General features: G+C 36.7%; 1 protein-coding gene across 1 annotated transcript in view; it reads right to left on the reverse strand.

Moving 5' to 3' along the window:
• Positions 1 to 26998, reverse strand: part of LOC149800920 (tyrosine-protein kinase JAK2-like) — a 171770-nt gene that overhangs the window by 131424 nt on the left and 13348 nt on the right. The window contains exon 3 of the mRNA XM_089956754.1: positions 26420 to 26530. Coding sequence (XP_089812880.1) covers positions 26420 to 26530 — 111 coding nt within the window. The remainder of the gene's footprint in view (positions 1 to 26419; positions 26531 to 26998) is intronic.

Raw genomic sequence — 26998 nt, forward strand, 5'->3', positions numbered from 1 at the left:
CAATAGCTGCTGTTGTTGTTGTTGGCTTTAACACCATTTTTCAGCACAAGATAGGCTATACATGGCAGCAAGTATAAATTGTGAAAGAAGAACCTGGGAAAATCCCAGAAAGAAACACCGACAGAGAAGCTATTGGCAAGTTTTCTCACATACCCACACTGGCCAAACCCACAAATTCACATACACACAGAGGTGAGAGGGTAGTGTTCCATAATGGTGAGTGCTTTAGACCACTCGGCCCCTTGGGTCCCGCATACATAAGTAGATACACACATACATACCCACAATGATGTTTACGTGAATGTTGTTGGGTTCATTCTATTTTTATGCCATTAAGATCCCCCAAAACAATTACGTTAGTTTGCAATGGCACTTAAGTTCTTCAGAATTCAATGTTCCATCCAACATTAAGTGACACGGTCAACTGGATATTTATTCATTTATTTATTTTATTATACCACAAAGGCCATATTTATTTATTAAAATGAGAGTATTAAAAATCAAAATTGAGGCTTTGAAAATATTTCAAAAAATAATATTAACATCTCTACGAAATAAAGTAATAAAAATAATAAAAATAATCATCTTGGAATTGGGATTTCAACCTGAGAAATTGCCGACTAATAAATAAAATTACACAAGGCATAGTGAGGCCATAACTATATCATAATCGTCCTGCAGATTTGTTTGAAATCAGGAGTTGTTCTTCAACTCTGAAGGCAGCCAATTTAAAAGACAGCTTACTGTACCTTGTGGTCTTTACCATATTAAAGTTACAGACTTTTTAATGTGACAGGATTACCCAAGTAGAGCAATGGCTGTTTTCTTGTGAAGTATCCTACAAACTTCATTTCCATTTATCTTAAATGACAGATGTGTAGAGCAGGAAGATTTTCTTTTCTTTGATGAGAGTCGTATGATCATCAAACACTAAGTTTAGTAGCCGCAGTTGTATAATAATGATTGCAGTGTACCATGAGGTGGACAGTTAACAGTATGACATCATTAAAATTAGTTTTACCTTGCCAAAGGAAATATATCTCAATATAATTAATATGTTACTTCTTGCTGTTGCATAGTGCATAGCTGAATTTGCCAGTGCAGTGGGACTCCTCAACAACAGGTATACAACAAGGACATACTCACTCTTGTGGTAGAAATATACAGTATTGTAAGTTGGTATCTGCTGAGGCCACCTTTTGTATCAAGGCTGTGAAACCTAAAGAAAATATGCCTTCACTCTGATGTGCCAAGACCCATCTCAGTAAGGGACTTGTAAAACCTTTTCTTCATTAGGACAGTCCACTTGAAATAGCAGATGCCACAATATCAGCAGAGCTTTTTAAGGGAAGAAAAAGACGCTTTGTACCCTTCCTGATCCCTATAAAAGCAGTCAAACAGAACTGTAAAGCTTTATTGGCCAAATAAGTTGACCAAGTTGATCTTCATTACCCCCAGCACAGATATGACTGAGACTGGAAATCTCTTTAGGGATAGGAGCTATGAAAGGAAGCTGGGTTTTTCACTTAAAAAAGACTGGTTGGCAAAGGTGAGAAACTGACGAATGAACTGTAAACAACCTTCTTCTATATACAGAGCATATATAAGGCATGAAGCTCACTCAGTCATTTCACAGGCACTTAGGAGAGCAGGAAAACAGACTTAAGAGTAAAACTCAAAAGAAGACTCACCCAGTGGTTCATAATGGGGGTTTTGTTAAAGACCGCAGCACACACGAGAAATTCCATCAAGGCATTTGTGAGAAACAGGTCTTTGCAGTTCAAAATAATTGATATGATTGGAAATATGAGGATCCAAACCAATGGACCTTTAGAAAATTTGAATATTTTGGATGAGGCTGACCCATAGCCCGTAATAGCAGAAACTGAGCATTCTCTACCAATGAATAGTAATAGGAGAATCAACCATTGTGATCATAGAATGACAGCTATGAATTAACATACTTCCTACTGTACTAATAACAAAAGATTCTCCACCTGGTATTGTAGATCTTGGAAGTAAAGAATCTCTTGACTGGAATGATGCACTTGAAAAATTGTCCCAGGCTGTCAGTTAGATCACTTGAGATGAAACAAGCATGAAGGTGGTAAATCTTTGGGCTGTTGTACAGAAGAGAGAAGAGAGCCCCTATGCTGCAACTGAAGGCCCCACCTCTGAGGCAATGTCCTGGGCTGATCTAACATCAGGTGGAGAAAATTGATGGACAACAATCATAGGGACTAAAGAGGGGCTATTAAAGCAAGCTGACCAGTGGTGATCATGACTTTGTGGACCACCAACCTCATCATTAATGGTGAGAAAGTGCAAAATCACAGACTGTCTGAGAATGGAGAAATGTAAAAGGGAGCTTGTTGTTTAGTTTTGTTGCAAAATAAAATCACCAAGGGTCGTACCCTAATCTGAACTGGGACTCTGCTTCAGATTGGTGCAGAAACCATTCCATGAGGACTTACCTTGCCTGACCCCCGGTCAGACTGTCCATCAAAATATTCTTGTTGCCTTGAATATGACAAACTTGGAAGATAATACATTCCAAGGTTGCCCAGTGAAGGAGGTTAACAACTTCCATGTAGAGAAGGAGGGCATGTGATCCCCACTGTCACCTGAGGTATGCTACCACAGACATGCTGTTGTCGGTTACCATCAAACAATTAACTCTTAACTTGGCTGACACACCCTTCAGAACTAAAAATACCACATTCATTTACACTATTTATGTATAAAGTAGATTCTTCCTGGGACCACAACCCCTGATAAACTAGTTCTTCTGGCTCCAATTGATCACACATCACTGCATCCCAAATCTGGTAACAACTGTGAACGGACAGGAGTTGGGTTCAGTGGTACGCAAAGGGACTCCAGTTGGAAACCAATCCCGATTTGACCAACAACTCAAGTGGTAGTGAAATTCATATCCTAGGGAAATCTGAACTGTCAGGGTATCCCAGAGTAGTTTCCAGTTGACCAGGAGAAACTGAAGTGGGCTCAAGTGCAGTCTTCCTAAAGGAACCAGGTCCACCACAGAGTTCAAGGTACCCAGAAGGGATAGATATATAGTAAAGTCTTGGCTCTCAGCACCTACAAAACTGGACAGAATTCAGTCAGTTCTGTCCAGTGGGACACAGTCTAATGCCCTGTTGGTGATGATGTTCATCCCCATGTATATGAAGCCCTGAGATGGAACTAGCTCTTATTTCTCTAGGTCTACCATAAGGCCCAGCCAGGTCACTCTGGACCAGCAGTGAGACAGATCTTGTCTGAGGGACTCTTAAGAGGCCACTATGGATCAACCAGTCACTGAATGCTCTTAGGACAGAGATCTCCAAGTGACCTTGGGTAGGCAGCAATTTGTCCCATTACTCTGATAAAGGGTTTGGGTGCAGTAGCTAGGCTTAACAGCAGAGCAGGAAACTGAAAAACCTTATGGTCCAAACAAAACCATAGGTATACTTCCTGCAAGGACAAACTGAATATGAAGGTCTGCATCCTTGAGGTCAATGGAAAATACCACATTGCCGGGTGATATATCATTCCTTACTTAGATTATGGTTGCCAACTTAAAAGGTTCCTCCTGAAGAAATTTTTGTTCAAGGCACCCTTCTGTAGAAAGGGGTGCACCTCTTCCCTCAATGAATAACTGCACCAGATTTTACTGGTGGAAAAACATGGGAATCACTGCTAGGAATAATAATAATAATAATAATAGAGACTTTATTTAGAGAAGGTAACTCAATCAGTTACAGAACTAATCTACCTTGAGGCCTTCCATCTGTTTTGTACATTATATACAGTATATACAACATGATGTGATGAGTTTAGCTTGACACTAAATAATAAGGCGATTTTAAAAATCAAAGTATCAAGCCTGGATCACATGCACAGGCATCTGTGAACACATAAACATACATGTATATAAAATATAAAATATTAATCTGCATTGAAAAATTCAACTGTGCAAATGATGCAAAATTACAGAAAAGCAGGTGGTATTTATTGTACTAGAACTCTTCAATTGTCAAAAGATTCCATCCATTTTAAGACATTGATTATGAAAAGAAGAAATGCTTGAAGCCTGCCTTATGTCATTGAGAATGTTGTTCCATACCAGTGGACTAGTAGCAGCAGAGAGGGTGAACAGACCATAGAATTCCGACAAAACAAATAAAACAAACAAATAAAATCATCTCGTAGAAAGGTCAAGATTTTACAAATGAACTTTTCCTTGAGATGTTTTATTTCTGTAATGACCGATTGTACTAATAAAACATCAGTTCGAAATAGTATCTGAAAAAATAAAGTACTCTACGTGTTTATTTATTTCTTGTTTATTTTTTTGACGACCAACGTTGGTAGGTACCCTCTCTGCTGCTCCCCTTCTGCTGATATTAATTAAATTATTATGTTATAATAAAATGATACATCCAGAATCTCATACTGCAAGAACAGCACGAGAACGATTAGAAGCAATTAAAAAATTTCTTCCTGTCAGAGACTCATTCAGAAAAAATCTGCAAGCGCAGCAAGAAGCACAAGTTGAGTATGAAGAAGAAACTAAAAAACTATTTAAGCCCGTCACTGCAGCTACTGAGAAAGTTACGACAGTCATCAAAGAAGATCTTCTTCCGGTATCAAAACAAACTGCGGCGCAGGCTGAAAAAATAGCAAGAAGAACTAAACAGGCAAAGAAGATTTTACGAGATCTTCCACCTGGCATAGCCGGGGAAATAGCTGCGGCTCAGCCTTCACCTGTTGGTGAGGAAATACTTGAAGAAATTGGACAACTTCGTGCTGAGATAGGTGATATGAAAGATGATGAAGGAAGAACGATTATGCTGAGCAATAAATTTACCAAGGTGGGTATCAAATTCATAAAAAAAATTAAGGATATTAATACGTTACCAAAACTTGCAGTAGAAAGTTTTAATAAAAAAGAAGAACTTTTAAGACCTGAATATAGTTCCACTCGTATTAGTGATCCTGAAATCTGGTATAAATGGATATATCGTATATATTACAATAAAGATAGAGTTTACTCCAGTGATGAGGTATATAATGATTATCGCAGAAAAATAGACATGTATCTTGCACAAAAAGAACCAAAAGTATCACAATCTCTCAGAACAATAAGTGAGGAAGAAGAAGAAGTATCACCCTCAAGACTATTTGAGAAAAGATCACCCTTAAGACTATTTAAGAAATCAGAAGAAGAAGGAGCTACTGGCAGTGGTCTGGGAAATAATTTTATTTGTCCTGATAATATCCTCAATGACGTGTCACGGTTAGAAGTTCTCATAGGAGGAAAACGTGCCGGAAATAATTCACCAGAAATAACCAATGAAGCAGCTGATATTTGTCGGCGACTATTTCAAGGTGGTATCATGGATATCGGCGTTTACCGAGAACTTATCGATGAACTTGTTGATGACTAGTTGTTAGATAAATGGTAAATAAAAATAAGATGATAATACATAATAATCATCGCAAACCTGTACAGGTCAGAGCGGTAAACTCATGATTACCAATCTATAGAGCTACTTACGGAGATGGACTTGGTGATGTTATTCAGGGATTATTTACAAGGATAGCTCCAAAAGTAGCACCTGTAGCAAAACAATTATCGATGAAGGCTATTGATATTGTTCGTGATAAAGCTCCTGGTGCAATTGTCAATGTTGCTGGTAAGGCGTTCTCGGCGATCAAAGAAAGACTAGCACGATTATTGCGACGAAAACAACAACCACCGGTGAAACTGGCAAGTACTGAGGTGATGCCTGCAGATGTTAGTAACATAATAAATCAAGCTGCAAATCAAAAACTAGTGGTGATATCTGAAGAAGCAGAAAAAAATATAACAACAAATTTAATAGCAGGAAGCGGTCTTCGTCGACGATGATCATCATTTGAAAAATGGTAACTATAATAAAAATGTTCAGGCGCAAATCAGACCCAGCATTTGATATGGAGGCACCTGTCCTTAAGTATGAATCTATATGTGATTATCAATTTTATTCCTATGACGCAAGACTACCAAATCAGCGAGGGAGAATCGAATTACAGGTTCATGATACAAGTAGATATTTCTTGCCCGCTGAAGCGTTTATTGAAGTAGAAGGTAGACTTGTAAAGGGGGATGATACGGCATATGGTGCCAATTTGCATGTTGGTTTTGTCAACAACGGAATTATGGCACTGTTTGATAGCGCCACATACATGATTGATGGAAAAAATATTGAATCAATTCAGAAGGATGTTGATGTTGCTACAACAATAATTGGTCTGGCGAGATATTCTGACGACTTTACAAGATCAGCTGGTCCAACAATGATGTTCGCTAAAGATATCACCGACAACGCTAACCATAATCAGTATATCAAGGTACTCACACCACGGGATACTTCTGTTGCAAATCAGGCAGAAGCTGCCAACCCAGACCGTGAAGGTAGACCAGCAGGCGAATTTGAAATCATAAAAGATATTGCCCCGACTTACAACTTAGGGTTTGCAGCACGCCGAGCAGCGCTGTCGGGAGATGATAGAAATTTTTCGTGTGCAATTCCATTATCTCACATCTTTGGATTTTGCAGAAATGTTAGAAAAGTCATCTTTGGAGCTAAACACACAATTGTGCTCGTAAGAAAAGGTGATGATAATGATGCAATCTGGCGAGGTGCTGGTGTTGTTGCTGCTGGTAAAGTAAATATATCAAAACTTTCACTATGGATGCTAGTAATGACTCCATCTATTACTGAGGAACAAAAATTACTATCTTTTATGGATCAAGGCGGTAAATCATTGCTATCATGGTTAACAGTAACCACAGATGCTGCTCAAAGCAATATTAATGGTTTATTTACATGGCATATAGCATCACAACAGGGTGTTTCTGCACCACGACATATTTTTATTGCACTGCAAAATATTGACCGGATAAATAATCAAGAACGTTCACATATGATATTTGATAACCTTGGAGTTAATGAAGTTTCCTTGCGAATAAATAGACATCAAGAACCGGCTGAGGATATATTGTTAAATTTTGATCAAAATCATGTAGCGCGCGCATATCATCGTTTAATGTCATTCATGGGACGTGATCAAAATATAGATACCGGTTTGCAAATATCACAACTAGATTTTACAGGTCTATATCCGATTTATTATTTTTCGCTGGAGCATCTTGATTTATCCAAACAATCTGTTGTTGATATACACTTTCGAGCTCATGTTACTAACCCTCCTCCTGATATACCTGGTCCACCACTTGTTCACGGCTTCTACAGAGCAATCGCTGTCGTACTTAGCGACAAAGCCATGTTACTTGAAGGTGGTAGTGGTCGAATGAGGGTCGTTGATGCACCGGTGGAAAATATTTAATCGTGTTATTTAGAAAAATATTATTTATATAAAAATGTCGTACAGTCATGTTAATGTTACTCTGACTCCCGGTCAGGTAAAAAAGCTTCAATCAAAATTCGCCAACAAATGCGGAACTAAAATATCACTAAAACGAGATCAGATTAGTGGTGGTCCAAACAAATATATCGTTGACAAATAATCAGATTAAACATTTCAATAAAGCCCTGGAATCAAAAACTGGAGTTCAATTCCATCTCTCCCCAAGCGCCATCAAAGACATGTTTAAAACCGGTGGTATATTTCCACTTCTCGCGGCCATTCCGGCATTAATAGCTGCAGCTGCTCCAGCCGTAGCAAAAGCAGCCGCGTTAGGTGCTGTTGGAACAGCTGCTGGAATGGCACTAAAGAAAGCAACAGGGCAAGGATACAAAAAAAAGGGATGCGGTCTAAGATTGCCAGGATCTCGTTGGGGGAGAGGCCTAAGGCTTCCAGGATCATTTCGTTAGACGTTCCAGCATCAAATTTTGATTTACTTAATGCCGCTAAAAAATTAAAAATATCTGCCTTTAGAGGTGTTTTTATGCGATATCAATTACCGAAACAACCAAACAAACTAGAAACAGGTATTATTAATCTCGATGAACGTTCTGGACCTGGTACTCATTGGGTATCATACGCGGTTGATCCACGTGGAATTGTTTATTTTGATTCGTACGGGTTAGCTCCACCTGTTGAATTTATCAAGTATGTCGCACCACTTCACGCAGGAACCTCTGGTTCCAAAGTTTGGTATTCAACGCTACCCACACAAACAATGACAGATCCGCCAATATGCGGCCGTGAAGTAATTAATGTACTCGACGCTATATCAAAATCATCCAGGCCGCCACATAAAGTCGTGCACGATTATACAAGCAACCGATTTGTTGCGCGTAAGGCGTTTTAAACAACGGGTCTTATTATAATGGTTGACATCTACGGAAGATCTTCACGCGTTAAGAAAAAGCCCGGCGACGTTGATCTGTCGAAGTATGTGACTAAAGATGACCTTGTTGATATCATGAACCTGGCTGGAGTTGACCCAGATGAGGTTGTTATTTTTCAGGATCGACATGGTAAACTAAAAACCAGCAATATCAAATGGAATGATATAGTCCGGCAAGTACTCGGTGCAATTACGGATAATATTCCCGTGTTTACTGACGGTGGTAGAATCAGAGATTCAAGTATGTCACTTAAAACCATCAGAGATGAAATTGCAAAAAGTGTCACTAATCGCGTGAGAAACACCGGTGACACAATGATGGGTGAACTTAGCATGAACGGGAACAAAATAGTAGTTTTAAGAGATCCAACATCTGACGAAGACGCAGCAACAAAAAAATACGTCGACGTCAACTATGGCACCGTAGACGGTAAATTATCCACGTTACGGGCCGAATATGATGTTCACGTAACCGGATGTTTTAAGGCTTCGAAGAAATTTTCAAAAAACCAATGATTCCATTGATAAGTTCTTTGGCACTCCTCCAGTCATCAACATGAAACTTTCTGATATCAAAACTGACCTAGACAGGATCAAACAAACACAGCAAGACATCGTAGCGGGAATTCCTGAGATTATCAATAAAACCAATTTGATTAAAATTCCAGCTGGAATAACTCATGGGCACATCACAAACATCGTATGCACGGTATCATCGGGATTTGCAACATGGTCGCAGCAAAATAATACTATCAAATATACCGCAACAGTCACTGGCGTGTACAGGCTGTCTGTGTTTAGTGCTGCAAAATTTGAAATATTTACAACGTTTCCATGGCGTCATTCCACCGACAGGTTTTCCGGGGTTGTATCTGTTGTATTAAATAACGGAACCGAAGAAATATTTATTCTGGAAGCAGCTGATAAGAAATTAACCGCAACATCCTTCTGGTGGTGTTTGGAATTTGTAGCTGAAACACCTCAATTGGTTACTGCATAAAAATATATATGGACGGTGCACAATACAGGTACAATCAAGCGCGTGAATGGCAGGCGGCGCTAAAAGATCAAGTCGATCAATATACAGTAAAAGTAAAAAAATATCGGCGACGATTGGTTATCGTTGATGTGATTGTTTATTCAGTATCCGCTGTTGTTGCTGGAACCGGTGTCATATTATCAGCGTTGACAACGATGGCACCAGTAGCTGTAACTATTTGTATTTCAGCAGCAACAACTATTGCAGGTGTGCTTAATATCATCACAAAAAAAATATGTACTTGCACGAACGAAAAATTATCCGATTACAAAATAAAATTACATACAGCGACGGTAGCATACTCGAAATTATCCTCGTTGTTATCAGCGAGTCTCAGTGATGGAATTATATCTGATTTCGAATTTTCAATGATAACCAAAATATACGATGAAGGTATCGGTATTAAAGATACAAGTATCAATAATGACAGAATTACTCCAGCAGATCGTGACCAACACAACTCCGCCAAAGATAACGATGATCTCGGTAAGTTCAATTAATCCTGAATTTAGTGTTAATTTTCCTACTGCAATTCCAGTAAAAGAAATAGCACTAGCACAATTACGAGTATATTACAGCTGGCCAAATATCAGATCAAAATCATTTAACGGTACACCAGCAAATAATTCGCTTATATTTGCTAACAACAACAAACCCGATGGAACACCTGACTGGGTTGTTGTTGGAATACCAACTGGCAGTTATGAGATTGAAGAGATCAGTGAGGAATTTGCGCGTAGAATAAAATCAATAACAGGAAAAGAATCAAAAATATCAATTAATGTTCATGAACCAACTCTGTCCTCGACGATTGAAATAAACTCGCCTGATTATGCCGTTGATATTTATCAATCCACGATAAGATCCGTGCTAGGATGGCCTGAAATATCACCACCGATAACACCGATACCACCAGAACCGAAAAAGTCTGATTATGTCACAGATAGGCAATCATATCATGAAATTAATCCATCATACGGGGAAAAACTACGTATTTTTAAAAATAAATCAATGCTCAGCAAGGTTTTAATTCACGATTTTGATGAGTTATGGGCTTTTAAAAATTCCGGGGAAAGATCAAATAGTTTTGTTATTTATCGGAGTGATATTATTGAATATTTTCAGGAAATCAATCAAGAATGTAAAAAACAACTAGATCAACTAAATCAATATTTTAACGAACATATTTTTGACATATCAGCGTCATCGCGTGAAAAAATCATCACGCGTGTGGAAATATTAAATCAGCTTATATCAGATATGGAATATATTAATAACCGAATAGTTCAAGCGATGCTTAGTTTAGAACCATCTGAAAAATTTTTTGGAGGTAAATAGTTAGAAAAATATAAATTAACAGAAGCCGATGTACCAAATTTTAAATTTCCCGGGTATAGTGTAACCAAGTTAAGAAAATCTGTCAGTGATGTCACTGATGAGTTTTTTCCTAAAATACTCGATGCATGGAGAAAATTAATTCCACCAGCAGTTGTTCTTAGATATGATAATGATCCACATGGCGGCGGAAGACACATATCTCCGGGAATCGTTAATATAACACCGACGGTCGCGGTCAATCTGGTTTGTGACGTAATCGATGGCAGCTATCAAATAGATCTCGGAAGATCAAATCAAGCTCAACAAGGATACATCCTGTACACGTTCACACCACAAGTTCCCCCTGGAAGTTTAATCGTGCAAGAACCAACTAATCCTGTGTATTTACGGTGTCACAATAATATGTTAACACGAATCAATTTTAAACTCACAGACCACCTTAATCGCTTAATTGACATACGTGGAGAAGAACTTGTGATAAATCTGTATGTAAAGTTGTAAGACTTTATCGTAGATCTTTGATTTTAAAGATCCAGTAATGTACCAGCACGTGAGGGTTTTTATACACTTGAAAATGCGCGTTTTCACAAAACAGAACAATTTAGCCATTGATGAACATGGAAACGAGGATTTCTTATTAACACAAGAACAGTTAGATGAACTCCGGTACACTCCTGCATCAAAGTCGAATAAATATATCTGATGAGGTAATTCATCTTTTTTAAAATGTTTTATTTTTTTCTGAAAATTTGATCATTTTCACATAAATAAGAATCTTCGATTCTAAGTACCAACTCACCCATCAAAATTGCAAATTGCATAAATAAGACTCTTCGATTCTAAGTACCAACTCACCCATCAGAGTTATAAATAAATAATAATTCAGAAATAAATAATTTGTAAAATTAAGAAATTTGTACAATTTTGTAAATTTGATGGGGTAAATGGTACTCAAATTAAGAAATTTGTACAATTTTGTAAATTTGATGGGGTAAATGGTACTCAAATTAAGAAATTTGTACAATTTTATGTTTTTGATGGGGTAAATGGTAGTCAAAATTAAGAAATTTGTACAATTTTGTTAAATTTCAGTAAAAAAAACAAATTAATTCAGTAAAAAAAACAAATTAATTCAGTAAATAAATAAATTAATTCAGAAATAAATAAATTAATTCAGTGAATAAATAATTTGTAAAATTAATAAATTGTACAATTTTGTAAATTTGATGGGGTAAATGGTAGTCAAAATTAAGAAATTTGTACAATTTTATGTTTTTGATGGGGTAAATGGTACTCAAATTAAGAAATTTGTACAATTTTGTAAATTTGATGGGGTAAATGGTAGTCAAAATTAAGAAATTTGTACAATTTTGTTAAATTTCAGTAAAAAAAACAAATTAATTCAGTAAAAAAAACAAATTAATTCAGAAATAAATAATAAATAAGAATCTTCGATTCTAAGTACCAACTCACCCATCAAAATTGCAAACTGCATGAATCTAAGTACCAACTAACCCATCAAACTCAGAATAATATTTCTGATCAAAGATCTCAGTCATCTTCAAAATTACTACTTTGGACGAAGTTACTCTGGATCGTTTCACCAGTAACGAAGTTACTCTGGATCGTTTCACCAGTAACGAAGTTACTTTCTAACATAATTTTTCTTAATTGTCTTATACGGGTACTAATCGTTTTCTTTTCCTCATACTCGTGGGATAATAACGATTTAATTCTTTCTACGGCGGCAGAGAGAGGAACGAACTCCTTCACATGATCATCTTCTATGGTAGCTAGCGACTGAAACATTGCCGCCTGAATCCGTTTCATGAGCCTGTATTCAGATGATAGTGTGTGTGTCCCCTGGGTTTTACGTTCTTGTAAAATCTCAAAGTCAGAAACTATTTTTTCAGGATTAAGTTCATCAGATATATTAATTCCATCTTTTTTCAATTTTTTAATAGCAACAATTACATCATTGATATTTTCATGGTTCATTATATAATATATAAATCTTTAAAATAAAAAAAAATATCCCTAGAACCCCTATCGAGTGTTTAGCGAGTTCGTCGGGATGTTTCAGGGACAGCACAACATATACAATGAATGAAGAGCTCCTATCGAGTGTATTAGCGAGCTCAGATTATGAATGAAGAGCCCCTATCGAGTGTATTAGCGAGCTCAGATTATGCATTGGACAGCACAAACATATAACTTAACTAAGGAAATGGATATATACAATGAAATGGATATATACAATGAAATGGTTATATACAATGAATGAAGAGCCCCTATCGAGTGTATTAGCGAGCTCAGATTATGAATGAAGAGCCCCTATCGAGTGTATTAGCGAGCTCAGATTATGCATGGATGGCACAAACATATAACTTAACTAAGGACAGTACAAACATGTACGCTCAGCAAAAATCCCACCCACAATAATTAATCCAGTGGGTGATACGAAAATATGTATCAACCACAAGTCAATATTGTGGTTGAATTTTGCTGAGCGGGGGGTTTTGCGGTTCCCCCACTATTATAAAAATCGCAATTATGCGCACACCACCGACAAATTGTCAGCCATGGGGGTTCGATCCTGGACCGCGAGCGTCACAGTCCAATACCATACTGATTGAGCTATCAAACCTTGTTACGAACATATGTTTTGGAAGTTAACATATAGTTAAGCTATATAGCTAAGGAACCAATATTCACACTAAAACAGCGGTTTCTGAATAATAACAGTTTCTGAATAATAACAGTTTCTGAATAATAACAGTTTCTGTATTTATAACAACAGTTTCTGAATAACAACAGTTTCTGAATATAAAACAGCGTTTTTCCTAAGCAGACTGCGAATCAATAATAACAGTGGCATGAACACACCTGCAGATCGATTACCATGACAACGGTTTCTGTTCTGTACCTACACAGCTTCCTTGTGGATCAATAACATTATCATGATTTCTCGTAATGTTGTATGATGGGAAATATTTAAAAACCATAAATAATACTTCTACAAGTAATTAATTACGATGCAATTAGTTAAACTGACTAATTACGATCATAAAAAATCAAAAATCTACGAAGAAAACTATATATTACAAAGTAATCTCCCTTTTATATAATCAAAATTCAGTAGTGTATGGAGGACCTACTGTGACATAAATTAAAAAAATTAATTCAATGTGGTGATGATAATTATTGATACTGAAAGGTAATTTTCTGTTTATATTTTTTCGAGAAAGCGGTTTTATATATATTTTCTGCCACTCTTTGTACTGATTGCGGGTGAATATCAAAATATTTTGCAGCAGAAGATATTGAACGAAATATAACTTTTTCGCCAGTGTCTATGTTTGTGGCAATTACCGCCCTCTTTCCGATTGTCTTACATCTTCCTGTATTACCACATGCAGAGTTCACGCTTCGAGTGACAACACGAAGGTTGTGTAGGAAGTTATTTTGAGTATCACCGTCAATATGATCAATAACAAGACCGTCACTGATCATCCCATTATGACATTCATACGTAAATCTATGACATAGATAATGTTTTCTCTTCCCAGCAGTAAACCTTAGATAACCATGATTATTAATACAACCAACTTGTCTCTTCAACTTGCAGTGTCTGATGATACCATTAATATTTGATTCATAGTTTGTTATGACAGGATGTGGGACAAATATATTTTGCTCCATTATAATAATATTATTCGTTTAAATCATTGTTTGTCTGAAATCTTGATATATAATCCTCCACAGATTTTATAGCGTTTTCACCGCTATTATTTTTTTTGTCATAATATCTTTTAAGTTCTCTGAACCGTTTTCCGCCGCACTTTCCACATAATTCTGTTTTTCTTCGCACTCCAATACCACACCGCAGACATGATATTGGTCCTAGACTTCCTCGTCGTATGTTTTGTGAGTGCATCCAACAAAATTCCTTTCTGCAGGATTTGTTGCATCGATTTACTGAGCCGATCATCAACCATCTGCATTGAGACATTGTATATATATATATATATATATATATATATATATATATATATATATATATATATATATATATATATATATATAATTTTCTTTATTTAAATATTTGTTTTAATTATATGAACGAGTTTGAGAGATTATCCCAAACTAGGCCTGTTAAATATAAATTCAACCTTGACAGATTATCTTCTGACTTGCCAGTGCGAGATTTGGTTGATCCGAAAAATAAAAGTTTGATCTCGAAAATTCACGACGCCAAGAAAGAATTTTACACGGATGGTGCATCTCATACATGGTCAACGTTCAAGATCATACGCCTTGACGGAGTCAAGAAAGGTGACAAAGTCAGTGTCGACAAAGTCACGGACGCCACAATGAACGACAAGCGAGCGGCAACTATCATTAACTACATCGCTGAATACGAGGGCAATCAAAAATATTTCTTCAGAGTAAAATTTATTGTATTAACAGAAACAGGTAGTTGGATTATCCGTGACAAATATGATCCTGTCCTTGGCAATAATAAAACTGTCATATTAAGTAAAAATTCCAGACCGGGTCTACTGACGGGTATTGACAAATCGTATTATGAGTGAGCATATCCTGTAACAGCGGTTATTTATGGAATCTATGAGATAAATAAAAAACCCAACGTTGATAAACTAGCGCCGATGAAATTTTCAAGGTTAAATTGTGTAGCCGAACGAGTAATAGAACACTTTACAAATGTGATGCGTGGAAATGGATTAACTGATTTAAGGCGTGAAAAAATAAACTCGTGGGCTGATTCAGTTAAGGATACCGGTGCTACAATAAAAGATGTTGCTGAGTTAGGAAAAATATTAAAATTTCCAATAACCGTAGCGACAATAACGGGAGAAGTACTGTACCAATCGAAATATAAATCGAAGGGAGCTCCAATAAATATTATCGATCATAACGCGCACGCATGGACTAAGGCAGTAACAATATTTCCACGTGATCGAACTGTTAGATTTTACTCCCCAGATAATTCTGGGGCAGATAATTCTGATGGAGGCATGTTTGATTTTATCAACGAAATAAGTAAAACCGATCCTGTATCGGTATGGTTATTTAAAAGTAATGAAGAAGGTGAATTTGATCAGTTTGTCAAAGGAAAACGGTGAAATATATCGCACAGAATCCCTCCATGACGAGATGAAAAATCTCACGAGGTTTTTACAGTGCAAGCACGCGGAAAATACTGACAAATTACTAACTAACTGTTTTACCGTTCCATCTGTTGCGGCTCATTTCGCCAGAGAACGAAATTCATGGAAACCAACACGATTTGATTTACTCGAGGACGTACGCGCAAGTTGCGTCGAATACGGACATGGCGGATTATGGAATACCAAATACAATTACAATGATGTTATTTCGGTTGATATGGTTGCATGTTATCCAGGAAGTTTTCTGGGATACGGAGATTGTTCTGTGTACTTTGAAAGATTTGGTCACCCAACAAACGAGATGACACGAGTGGCAATTAATGGACCATTACCTGATTTTGATCTGACTGGATTCGCCTGTATTGAATCATTCGAGTTTAACGAAAATCTTCACAAGATTTGTTATGTTTGGTTTGGTAGACATTTTTGTGAAAAACGTTGGGCACCTATAGTTTTGTTGCGATATATGCTAGATTGTGCGATACTGACATCGTTGGTGGTCAGTGAGGCAATTATATCATATCATGCACAGACCAAAGTTTGGTTGCCCATGTCAGATTCTGAAGTTATCAGCGAGTTTAAGGAAAAATATCCTGATGTTTCCGAAGATGATATTCCTAATAAACTCAAAACCGCAAAAGATCTCGGTAGAAAAATTATAGGTAAATTTACTCAAGGTGGTGCATATGATTATAAAAGACATCACGCACGATTAATTCTAGATGGTGCCGAGTACGATTTTATAATCGCTGATACAACAGCGAAAAATATATTTGTAAATCGAGAAAGTGTTTATTTATCCGACGGAACAAAATTGGGTACGATCGTTAGTTACATAAATGACGTCTCCCCGCAATATACTCATCTAAGATCTTCCATGTTGGCTTATGTTTCTATAAATTTATTATCGATGATTAATAGATTTCCTGAGACCGCAGTCAGAGTCGCAACCGATTCGTTTTATATTTCAAGTAAATATTTAGAACCTGTTATGAAATTTACAAGTAATGATGAACGATGGGGTTCGTGGAGAATAAAAAAGGAACTATTACACAATTATACAGAATCAGCAGATGTTCCAATGAGAGATTTTTATCGTAGGGGTAATAAAATATCAGAAATGTCGAAAGCACCATCGTTGAGTGATCCAATAACCAGATATAAGACAGTATATCTCAATGGACCTGGTGGATGCGGCAAAACAACTCGAACGATTAATGTTTTTAGAAATTCAGATATAATCGTGCTGACACCCACACATAGACTCGCACGTGAGATGAAACAGCGGCAAGTACAATCGTGTATGTATCATAGTTTCTTTCGGTGGCGCGGAGATACATGGACTCCTGAACGGATGGGAGAAAAATATATACCTAAAATAATTATTTGGGATGAGATATGCACGGTCTCATTGGATACATTAAAAACATTTCTTGATTGGTTGTTGACGAAAAATACCGCTATAATAATGTGTGGCGATCATGGTCAACCGGCGCCCTTTGTTGGACCATCTCCACATGATTGGTTAAAAAATTTCGTTGATTATTACGAAGAAATAGATGATGATCATAGAGCTCTTGATGCAAATTTGAAGGAATTTAAAAAATTAATCAGATTACAATCAAACAAAATTCAGTGTGAAATAATACGTGGAGTGATCTCAGAGACATCAATGAGTGATTTTTTGAAATTATGGAGACCCACCGATTTGATCGTAGCAAGTAGAAAAATAATCAGAGACACTTTACAACAGCAGTTATTTCAACTACATAAAGAAAAATATTCAGAATTACCCGTACCATTGTGTTATAGACCATCAGATACACGAAAACAGAATATTAATGTTGATATTCCAGGACCCTTGACAGAGTCAAGGAAACAGAATCTCGTATTAAATGATATTGTCGCCGTTGATATCAGTGTGGTCGAAGATGCAATACACGCTGACAAATCTCCATGGGTGTTGGGATACGCTATGACAATCCACTCGTCTCAGGGATTAACTATTTCTGACACACGAGTCTGGATTGTAGACGATCGCATCGAGTGGTCAAATTTAGTTTATTTAGCGGTATCGAGGGTCAGAAATATATCTCAATTACGTAGAATCATAATTCCTGAAATCGTTGATAAATTTAACATCATCGATGATGATATAATAAGAAAAAAATTAATCGGATACAAACAATCTGATAAAAAAAATAAACGTGACTTTGATCTTGATGTTGAATTTATTATTGAGTTAAAACAGCAGCAGAACAATCATTGCGCCAGTTGTAATTGTATAATGTTATGGCGATATTCGAGTAATGATTCAAGACAATTTACCATAGATAGAAAAGATAATAGTCGCGGTCATACACGAGAAAATACCATGTTAACCTGTCTTGAGTGTAATCGACGTAGAGGCGCTAGCGCCTTGAGTGCAGGCACCCTTGGCGCTAGTGCTAGTTAAGTGATCGAAATCACTGAAGTGATCGCGGTGGTAGTTGTGTATCCGCGGGAATTATTTGTAGTTGTTCACATGTAAATCCACGTTGAGGAGCGGCCGAATCTAATCTGTAGATTGCAGGTCTGGAAACGCCTGCGTTTCTCCCAGTGGATCTTGTCACGGTAGATATTTTGTGTGTGGTAACACTCCAAATAGGATCAGTCGCTCTCGCTTTACCACCTTCAAGTTCACCAGGCTCATATAAATATCTGACTGTGACATCACCTAATATTTTTTGTTTTCCAACATCTTTTCGTTGTGTTGGTATATTTATTTTTGTGACCGCGCTAATGGGTTTCATGTTGGTTGTTCGTGTGATCTCATTATTTAATGCAGCTATCACGCCTGGTAATCTTGCCACCCATTCGCGAGATCTTTTATCCTGAATAAATTCCCTCGCGTATTGATATCCAAATAACCGCTCAGCAAGTGTTCGATTAAATCGCTCAACAATTGCTTGATCACAGTGAATTGCAGTATGACCTTGTCGTATTTTGGTATTATGTCGTTTCATCAGTGATGATACTGGACCAAGAAATTCCTTACCAGGATCAACCTGTAGTAGCTGTGGCCATTGCAGACCACCTCGTTGATAAATTCATTCAAACGCATCGGCTACTTCAGATGATGTTTTCGCTGATAGCGGCTCTGCTTCTTTATATCTACTTGCAACATCAACTACGGTTAACGCGTACTTGTACGTTTTTCCACGCACAGTATCATGCGGTAAAAACAGAATATCAGCTTGATGAACTTCATTAGGAACACTGACATCGAAATACGCGTACTGAATTCGTTTAGGACGTGGTAGATAAATTTGCCATATTGCCTGCCTGGACAACCACGCTTTAGCAGTAGAATGTTTAACCGCTGCTGCATCAGCGAGTTTACCAATTGCTGCTTTGCCTCTCCAGTATCCTCTTGGTGAATAATAAATTAATTCCATTATTAATTACCAGCTCCAAGCGCTAATTTACCTTTCATCGAGGATCTTACTAACCAATTAGCTAATGATTCTCTAATATTTTTATTTTTTATAGAATTTAATGCATGAATTAATTTCACATCTGCAATATGCCTATGTTGTAGATTTTGACTTTTATAAGCTACATCATGAGCATGACAAGCTCGATCAATAGCGTTTATTGGTTCCTCGCCTGGTTTTGGTTGATCCTGATTATCGAGCCTGATATCGAGTCGAGTACCAGGACCGCAATAATTATATCCTGGTAGATGTTTTTCTCCACTGTATTTAGCCCATGGAGCACCTGGAAACTTTGACATCAAATTAGCAATATCACCACCGCGCTTATTAGGTAAAAACGAAAATTTCTTTCTACCGCATATAGAACATTTTCCACCGTACGCTATTTTTTTGTTTTTTGTTATAACCGTAGCTAAATCAGTAGTTGGAGTTTTAACTTTACAGCGTAAACAATATAGATTCATGTTATAACATATATGGATATAATTGATTTCTCAGCAACTCGGCAACGAGAGCCAGTTAAGCATCATCCTGCGCTACCGAATTCCATCAGAATGATTATCATAGGACCATCTGGATCGGGTAAGACGCAGTTATTACTTAATCTGATAATGAGATGGTTGAAATGGGATAAATTATATTTAGTAGCACCATCCGTTGATGATCAACGATGTTATGATGTACTTAAAGATTTCAATGAAAACGCATGATTACTGGATGAAGATAATGATGTTATAGAGTTTATAACCGATATTGATGAAGCACCATCCGTAGATTCCATAGACGGATTTATTAATAATTTAGTTGTATACGACGATGTGATGCTAGATAAACAATCAAATCCAGCCAGAATATTTTCCCCAAGGTAGGCACAAAAATACAGACATGATCTATGTTACTCAATGATATACACAAATTCCGAAGGTGATCAGAGACAACTGCAACATTTTAGTTGTGTTTAATGGCGTAGACACACACACGTTGCGAAATATTCATCAAACTTGGTGTGGTGGTGACATGGACATAATTAAATTCAAAAATTCTTCTCACGAGCGCAAGCTACTCTGCATGGATTTATAACAATAAATTTACATGATCCAAGAACAAGATATCATGTGGGTCTTGATAAAATATTTGGGTAACAGGGGTGATGATAAAATTAAATTTAATTAAACAGATATCATTAATATAATGAACAACTGTGCGTGGCTGCGTCAAGGAACAACAGATAAATGCAACAAAAGGTGCCGTGGAGAATATTGCAAGAAACATAATTATCTTATAAAGAAAAATCTTCATGCTGGTCCACGAAGTTGTGTTGGTTGTAACAACGGCGTTAGAGGATTATATCAGATTTGCAAAAATTGCGGTGGAGATCGATATCGAAGTTTGATGAACTATTACAGAAAAAGAAAGAACATAAATCCAAAAATAGAAAAACCACCATCAGAACTTGAATATTACTTGAAACATAGAACAAATAAAGATGAAACAGATGAAGATGAAACAGATGAGGAAAAACGACAGCGAGAACGCGTTGAAAAATATTCATCAAACTTGGTATGGTGGTAAATTAATAGCAGCAGAGAGGGTACCTACCAACGTTGGTCGTCAAAAAAATAAACAAGAAATAAATAAACACGTAGAGTACTTTATTTTTTCAGATACTATTTCGAACTGAGGTTTTATTAGTACAATCGGTCATTACAGAAATAAAACATCTCAAGGAAAAGTTCATTTGTAAAAATCTTGACCTTTCTACGAGATGATTTTATTTGTTTGTTTTATTTGTTTTGTCGGAATTCTATGGTCTGTTCACCCTCTCTGCTGCTCTAGTATATTGAAAACCTTCTTTAAACAATTCCTTCTTTGGCCTTGGTATAATGTAATATTTACTTCTTATGGACCTTAAATTTGGAGTACCATCAGCATCTCTTTGGTGAAAGATATTGCTTAGATAGACAGGAAATGCTTTTCTGGATACTTTATAGATCAATTTGGCCTTTCTAAGAAATATTCTTTCATGTATTGTTAAAATCTTTATATTATTCATTGCATCCTAGAAATTGTCTATCAGTGATCTAGAACGAAATGGCAAGCCATCTTTGGAGTCTTAAAAGTGTTATGTTTGAATTAGAGGTATTACCCCAAACTACATGCACCACAAGTGAGGATGGGAGTCCCAAGGACTGCTCCCCCCACTCTGAAAATTTAGAGGAGCTTTTACCGTTACCTTTCCAGCAACCCCATCTAGCCACTGAAGGGCAAAGGGGAGGTTTAAATTAGGGATTCTTCTTCAACTGCACCTACATTGTTCAAAAGAAATATCAGGATAAACACACTTCCTGACAGGTCTTGTCAGGCCAGAAGCGATTTAAGGGACCCGTGTTGTTGGTCCCACAGATCTTGAGATAGAGAGGGAATGAGTCCTCCAACCAAGGTCTCTGCCTCAAATGGAGCAGTCCAAAGATGGTTTTGACTGTGCTTCAGTAAAACATTGGAGATGTCCAAAACAATGTCCCTATGGAGGTCTCCAAAACAATGTCCCTATGAAGGTCTCCAAAACAATGTCCCTATGGAGGTGTCCAAAACAATGTCCCTATGGAGGTGTCCAAAACAATGTCCCTATGGAAGTGTCCAAAACAATCTCCCTATGGAGGTGTCCAAAACAATGTCCCTATGGAGGTCTCCAAAACAATGTCTCTATGGAGGTGTCCAAAACAATGTCTCTATGGAGGTGTCCAAAACAATGTTCCTATAGAAGTGTCCAAAACAATGTCCCTATAGAAGTGTCCAAAACAATGTCCCTATGGAGGTCTCCAAAACAATGTCCCTATGGAGGTGTCCAAAAAAATGTCGCTATGGAGGTGTCCAAAACAATGCCCCTATGGAGGTGTCCAAAACAATGTCCCTATGGAGGTGGCCAAAATGATGTTGCTATGGAGGTGTCCAAAACATTGTTGCTATGGAGGTGTCCAAAACAATGTTTCTATGGAGGTGTCCAAAACAATGTCCCTATGGAGGTGTCCAAAACAATGTCCCTATTGAGATATCCAAAACAATGTTCCATTGAGATATCCAAAACAACGTCCATATGGAGATGTCCAAAACAATGTCCCTATGGAGATGTCTCAAACAATAATGTCCCTATGGAGGTGTCCAAAACAATGTTGCTATGGAGGAGTCAAAAACAATGTCCCTATGGAGGTCTCCAAATCAATGTAGATATGGAGGTCTCCAAAACATTGTCCCTATGGAGGCCTCCAAAACAATGTCCCTATGGAGGTGGTCAAAACAATGTCCTCTGGAGGTATCCAAAACAATGTCCCTATGGAGGTATCCAAAACAATGTCCCTATGGAGGTGTCCAAAACAATGTCCCTATGGAGGTGTCCAAAACAATGTCCCTATGGAGGTGTCTAAAACAATGTCCCTATGGAGATGTTCAAAACAATGTCCCTATGGAGATTTCCAAAACAATGTTGCTATGGAGGTGTTCAAAACAATGTCCACATGGAGATGTTCAAAACAATGTCCCTATGGAGGTGTCTAAAACAATGTCCCTATGGAGATGTTCAAAACAATGTCCCTATGGAGATCTCCAAAACAATGTTGCTATGGAAGTTTTCAAAACAATGTCCACATGGTGATGTTCAAAACAGTGTCCCTATGGAGGTGCCCAAAACAATGTAACAATGGAGGTAGTCCTAGAAATACCTATGACTTACATCATGAATTAGGTCAACACATCTACTTTCCTTGCAAGGTCTAATACTCAGAAACTTATCAGACTGGCATGCAATTTATCTGATTTTGGAATGTAATTCTTAGGTCATGAATATTATGTCTAAACATGGTAAAAATTATTTGATAATTTATTGTTTATTTTGGTCTGAGGATCTCTGCATGCTTTCAGATGCAATTAGTTATCCTTTCTCAGAAAAATGTTGCATGAGGGCACTGAATCATGACACAACAAAACCTTGTAATGTCCATAACATTTTGATTTCATAATTATTGCTTTTAAATTTATTTAATAACAGCCAATTAAATATATATCAATGTTACCTCTCCACTGTTGAATGCAAATGACAAATGAGGGTGCAGTACTACCAAGACACACATGTATACAGGGTGCTAAAAATCCTATATGGTTATGAGCAAAACCCCAAAACATAACCCAAGCCAGCAAAATGGAAAGGATGTGGCAGCAACTGGGATGCATTCGAACATCTAATTTTGTGTTGTGAGTACATAACTCATCAAGATTCATGAATCAAGAGATATATATATATATATATATATATATATATATATATATATATATATATATATATATATATATATATATATAAGTGATAAAAGTGTGTGTGTGTGTGATTTGGACTTTTAACATAGCTTTAACAATTTTTCAGTCATATCGCTATGATTCTGCAGTGTCACAATTTATAGTGATGTCTAACACTGGGGCATCATGCCGCAGACATGTAACATGATGTCCCACCCAGTCACATTATCCTGACACCAGGGCAACCAGTTCTAACACTAACCTCATAATGCTGAACGCCAAGCAAGGCAGCTGTTACTACCATTTTTGTAAGTCTTTGGTATGACTCGACCGGGAATCGAACCCACGACCTCCCACATCCGAGGTGGATGCTCTAACCATTAGGCCACCGGATTGGTGTATTGGATCAAGAGCTAAATGTAACCTAAGACAGTAAGATGTGACATGTAAGACTGTGACATGCTTACATAAGATGGATGCGGTACTAACAGAGATGCATACAATCATCTAATTTGAGGATTTTAGCATAAACAAAGCTTGAGAAGTAAACTTAAACATACAATTTTACTGAAGTAAGTTAAACATGAAATGCATGTCAGTGACCTATTTTCTGATAAGAGTGTCGTATAAATTAGGATGAATTCCTTCATTAATTTTTATGAAATTAGGTGTAATATTTTATATTTACAGCATGCTCAAAACCAATATGGTCAGGAGCTAAATGCAAGAATATAATCAAAACCAGTACAATGTGAAATGTGGTTCACAGTGACATTCTTTTATGATATGGGTGAACTACTAACACAAACACATACCATCTTCTAGTCTGATGAAGCTAGTATTAAAAGAGAGTGAGAAATAAACTTAAAAATAAACAAAGCCAGTGGAGCAATATATATATAGGTCACGGAGACCTACTTTTGTGCTGAGAGTGTAACATTCATCAAGATGTTTTCCCTCGCCAGGTTTCAAGAATCTATGTGTAACAGTAGGATGCTAAATCTACTTAGCTATGAGCTAAATTCAAAACATTAAAGCTAAGATAGTAAAATGTGACATGTAGGCCACAGTAACATTCTTTCCTGGCAATAATATAATACTGAAAGAGAAGCAAACAATCATCTTGTTTAAGGATTCTAGCATAAAGAGAGCTTGAACTACACACAAAAACTTAACCTAAGACAACAGAATGTGAAATGTAGGTCACAGTGATCTTCCTTTGTGATATGGGTGTTGTACTTTTAAGGATACACATCATCATATTGTTTGATGATTTATCATGAACAGTGACTCAAACCTAACAAATTTAACCAAGTCAGTGAAGTGAGAAATAAAGGTTACATTGAGGTACATTATAATGAGGGTGTAGTACTTATCAATATGCATCCACTCACAAAGTTTTATGATTCCATGTATAACAGTATTTATAGTGTGCAAAAAAGCCAAGCTAAAGACATCTTAACCAAGAATGAACAAATAATGTACATGTATGTACCAATTTAGCCCCTCATTCCCCTCCCTAAGGAGTAGGTACTATGAAACCCACTGCAAACCTTTGCCCACAAGATAGGAAGATTTTGTTTTACATAATTATGCAAAATGTTGATAATCCAAACCAATCAAGATTCTGTCAATATCAAACTGTCTGCCAAATGTGGCTGAAATCCAACCAAGGAGTTACTGTGAGGATATAATCTCGATAATATCAAGCTTCATGTCAAATTTGGTTGAATAGAATAATAATTAAGGAAGTTATTGTACAGTTGTAAATCAAGGTCCGACCAATATCAAACAGCATGTCAAATTTGGTTGAATAGAATAATAATTAAATAAGTTATTGTGCAGTTGTAAATCAAGGTCCGACCAATATCAAACAGCATTTCAAATTTGGTTGAATAGAATAATAATTAAGGAAGTTATTGTGCAGATGTAAATCAAGGTCTGACCAATATCAAACAGCATGTCAAATTTGGCTGAATAGAATAATAATTAAGGAAGTTATTGTACAGTTGTAAATCAAGGTCCGACCAATATCAAACAGCATGTCAAATTTGGTTGAATAGAATAATAATTAAATAAGTTATTGTGCAGTTGTAAATCAAGGTCCGACCAATATCAAACAGCATTTCAAATTTGGTTGAATAGAATAATAATTAAGGAAGTTATTGTGCAGATGTAAATCAAGGTCCGACCAATATCAAACAGCATTACAAATTTGGTTGAATAGAATAATAATTAAGGAAGTTATTGTGCAGTTAACTGTAAATCAAGGTCGGATTAATATCAAGCTGCATACCAATTAGATTAAAAAGAATAATAATTAAAAAAGTTACTGTGCTGGATAAGTTACAGTCCAATCAATATCAAGCTGCATACCAAATTAGGTTGCAAGTTGTTTTGTAAAAAGAAAAGTGGGTGGGTCTGGCAAGCCTCTCTGTTACATGACGTTGAACTCAGCCACAATCTCATCGATATCATGCAGCATACACATTTCAGCTGAAATGCAATACTGAGAGCTGAAAGTGAAACAAAGGAACAGAAGGATGGGAAGGTCCAGCTTAATATCTGCTGTTCACTATGAAAAGTGAAGAACAAATAATTACAGACATGAAAATAATAATCAACATTGTGCTGCAGCCGACTGACATTTTGATGTTTAACTTCTAACAGGTCCATGATGTCAGTCATTTGTCATTTGCCAACCTTTTAAGTTACTAGTACATACTTGTCCTATTCGAAGGTTAATGTTCACCTTCCACCATGTTTCTGTGTCAGATTCAACCTTAACGAAGGAGAGCCCCAGCAGATTACCCAGAGGATACCTAAATCGTGTGTCCTGGAAAACAAAATTCATATATTAAATATTACGTTTTCACTGGATAAAACATTCATAAGAGAAGCTTAATATATGTTGTTTAATGACAAGACAGCACAATCCTGACTATATAGTGCCAGTTAAGCTTAGGAATCTGCAAAAAAGTGAGTTAAACAAGAATAAATACAAAACAAGAAAAAAAATCCCTACAATACAAAAATAAATTTTTATATAAACTGCTTTTTGAAATGTTCAACACCTGAGCAAAAGCATCATCACTGGATGCATTCATGGTAAAAACTGTTGTCTACATTAGTCACCTAATAACAACACACCTAATGTACTTCTGAGCTCACAGGAGGCCAAGCCAAATACACTCTAACACATTTATGATAAAATAAAGAATTACTTTCCATAAATAATTCCCTTTCATTGACGCTGTGCATTTACCTGATTTCCGCCTGGAAACAGATTGCTTGTAAACATCTT

Source organism: Sinohyriopsis cumingii, chromosome 4 (assembly GCF_028554795.1).
Source record: "Sinohyriopsis cumingii isolate HCF-2022 chromosome 4, ASM2855479v2, whole genome shotgun sequence".
NCBI lineage: Eukaryota > Metazoa > Mollusca > Bivalvia > Unionida > Unionidae > Sinohyriopsis > Sinohyriopsis cumingii.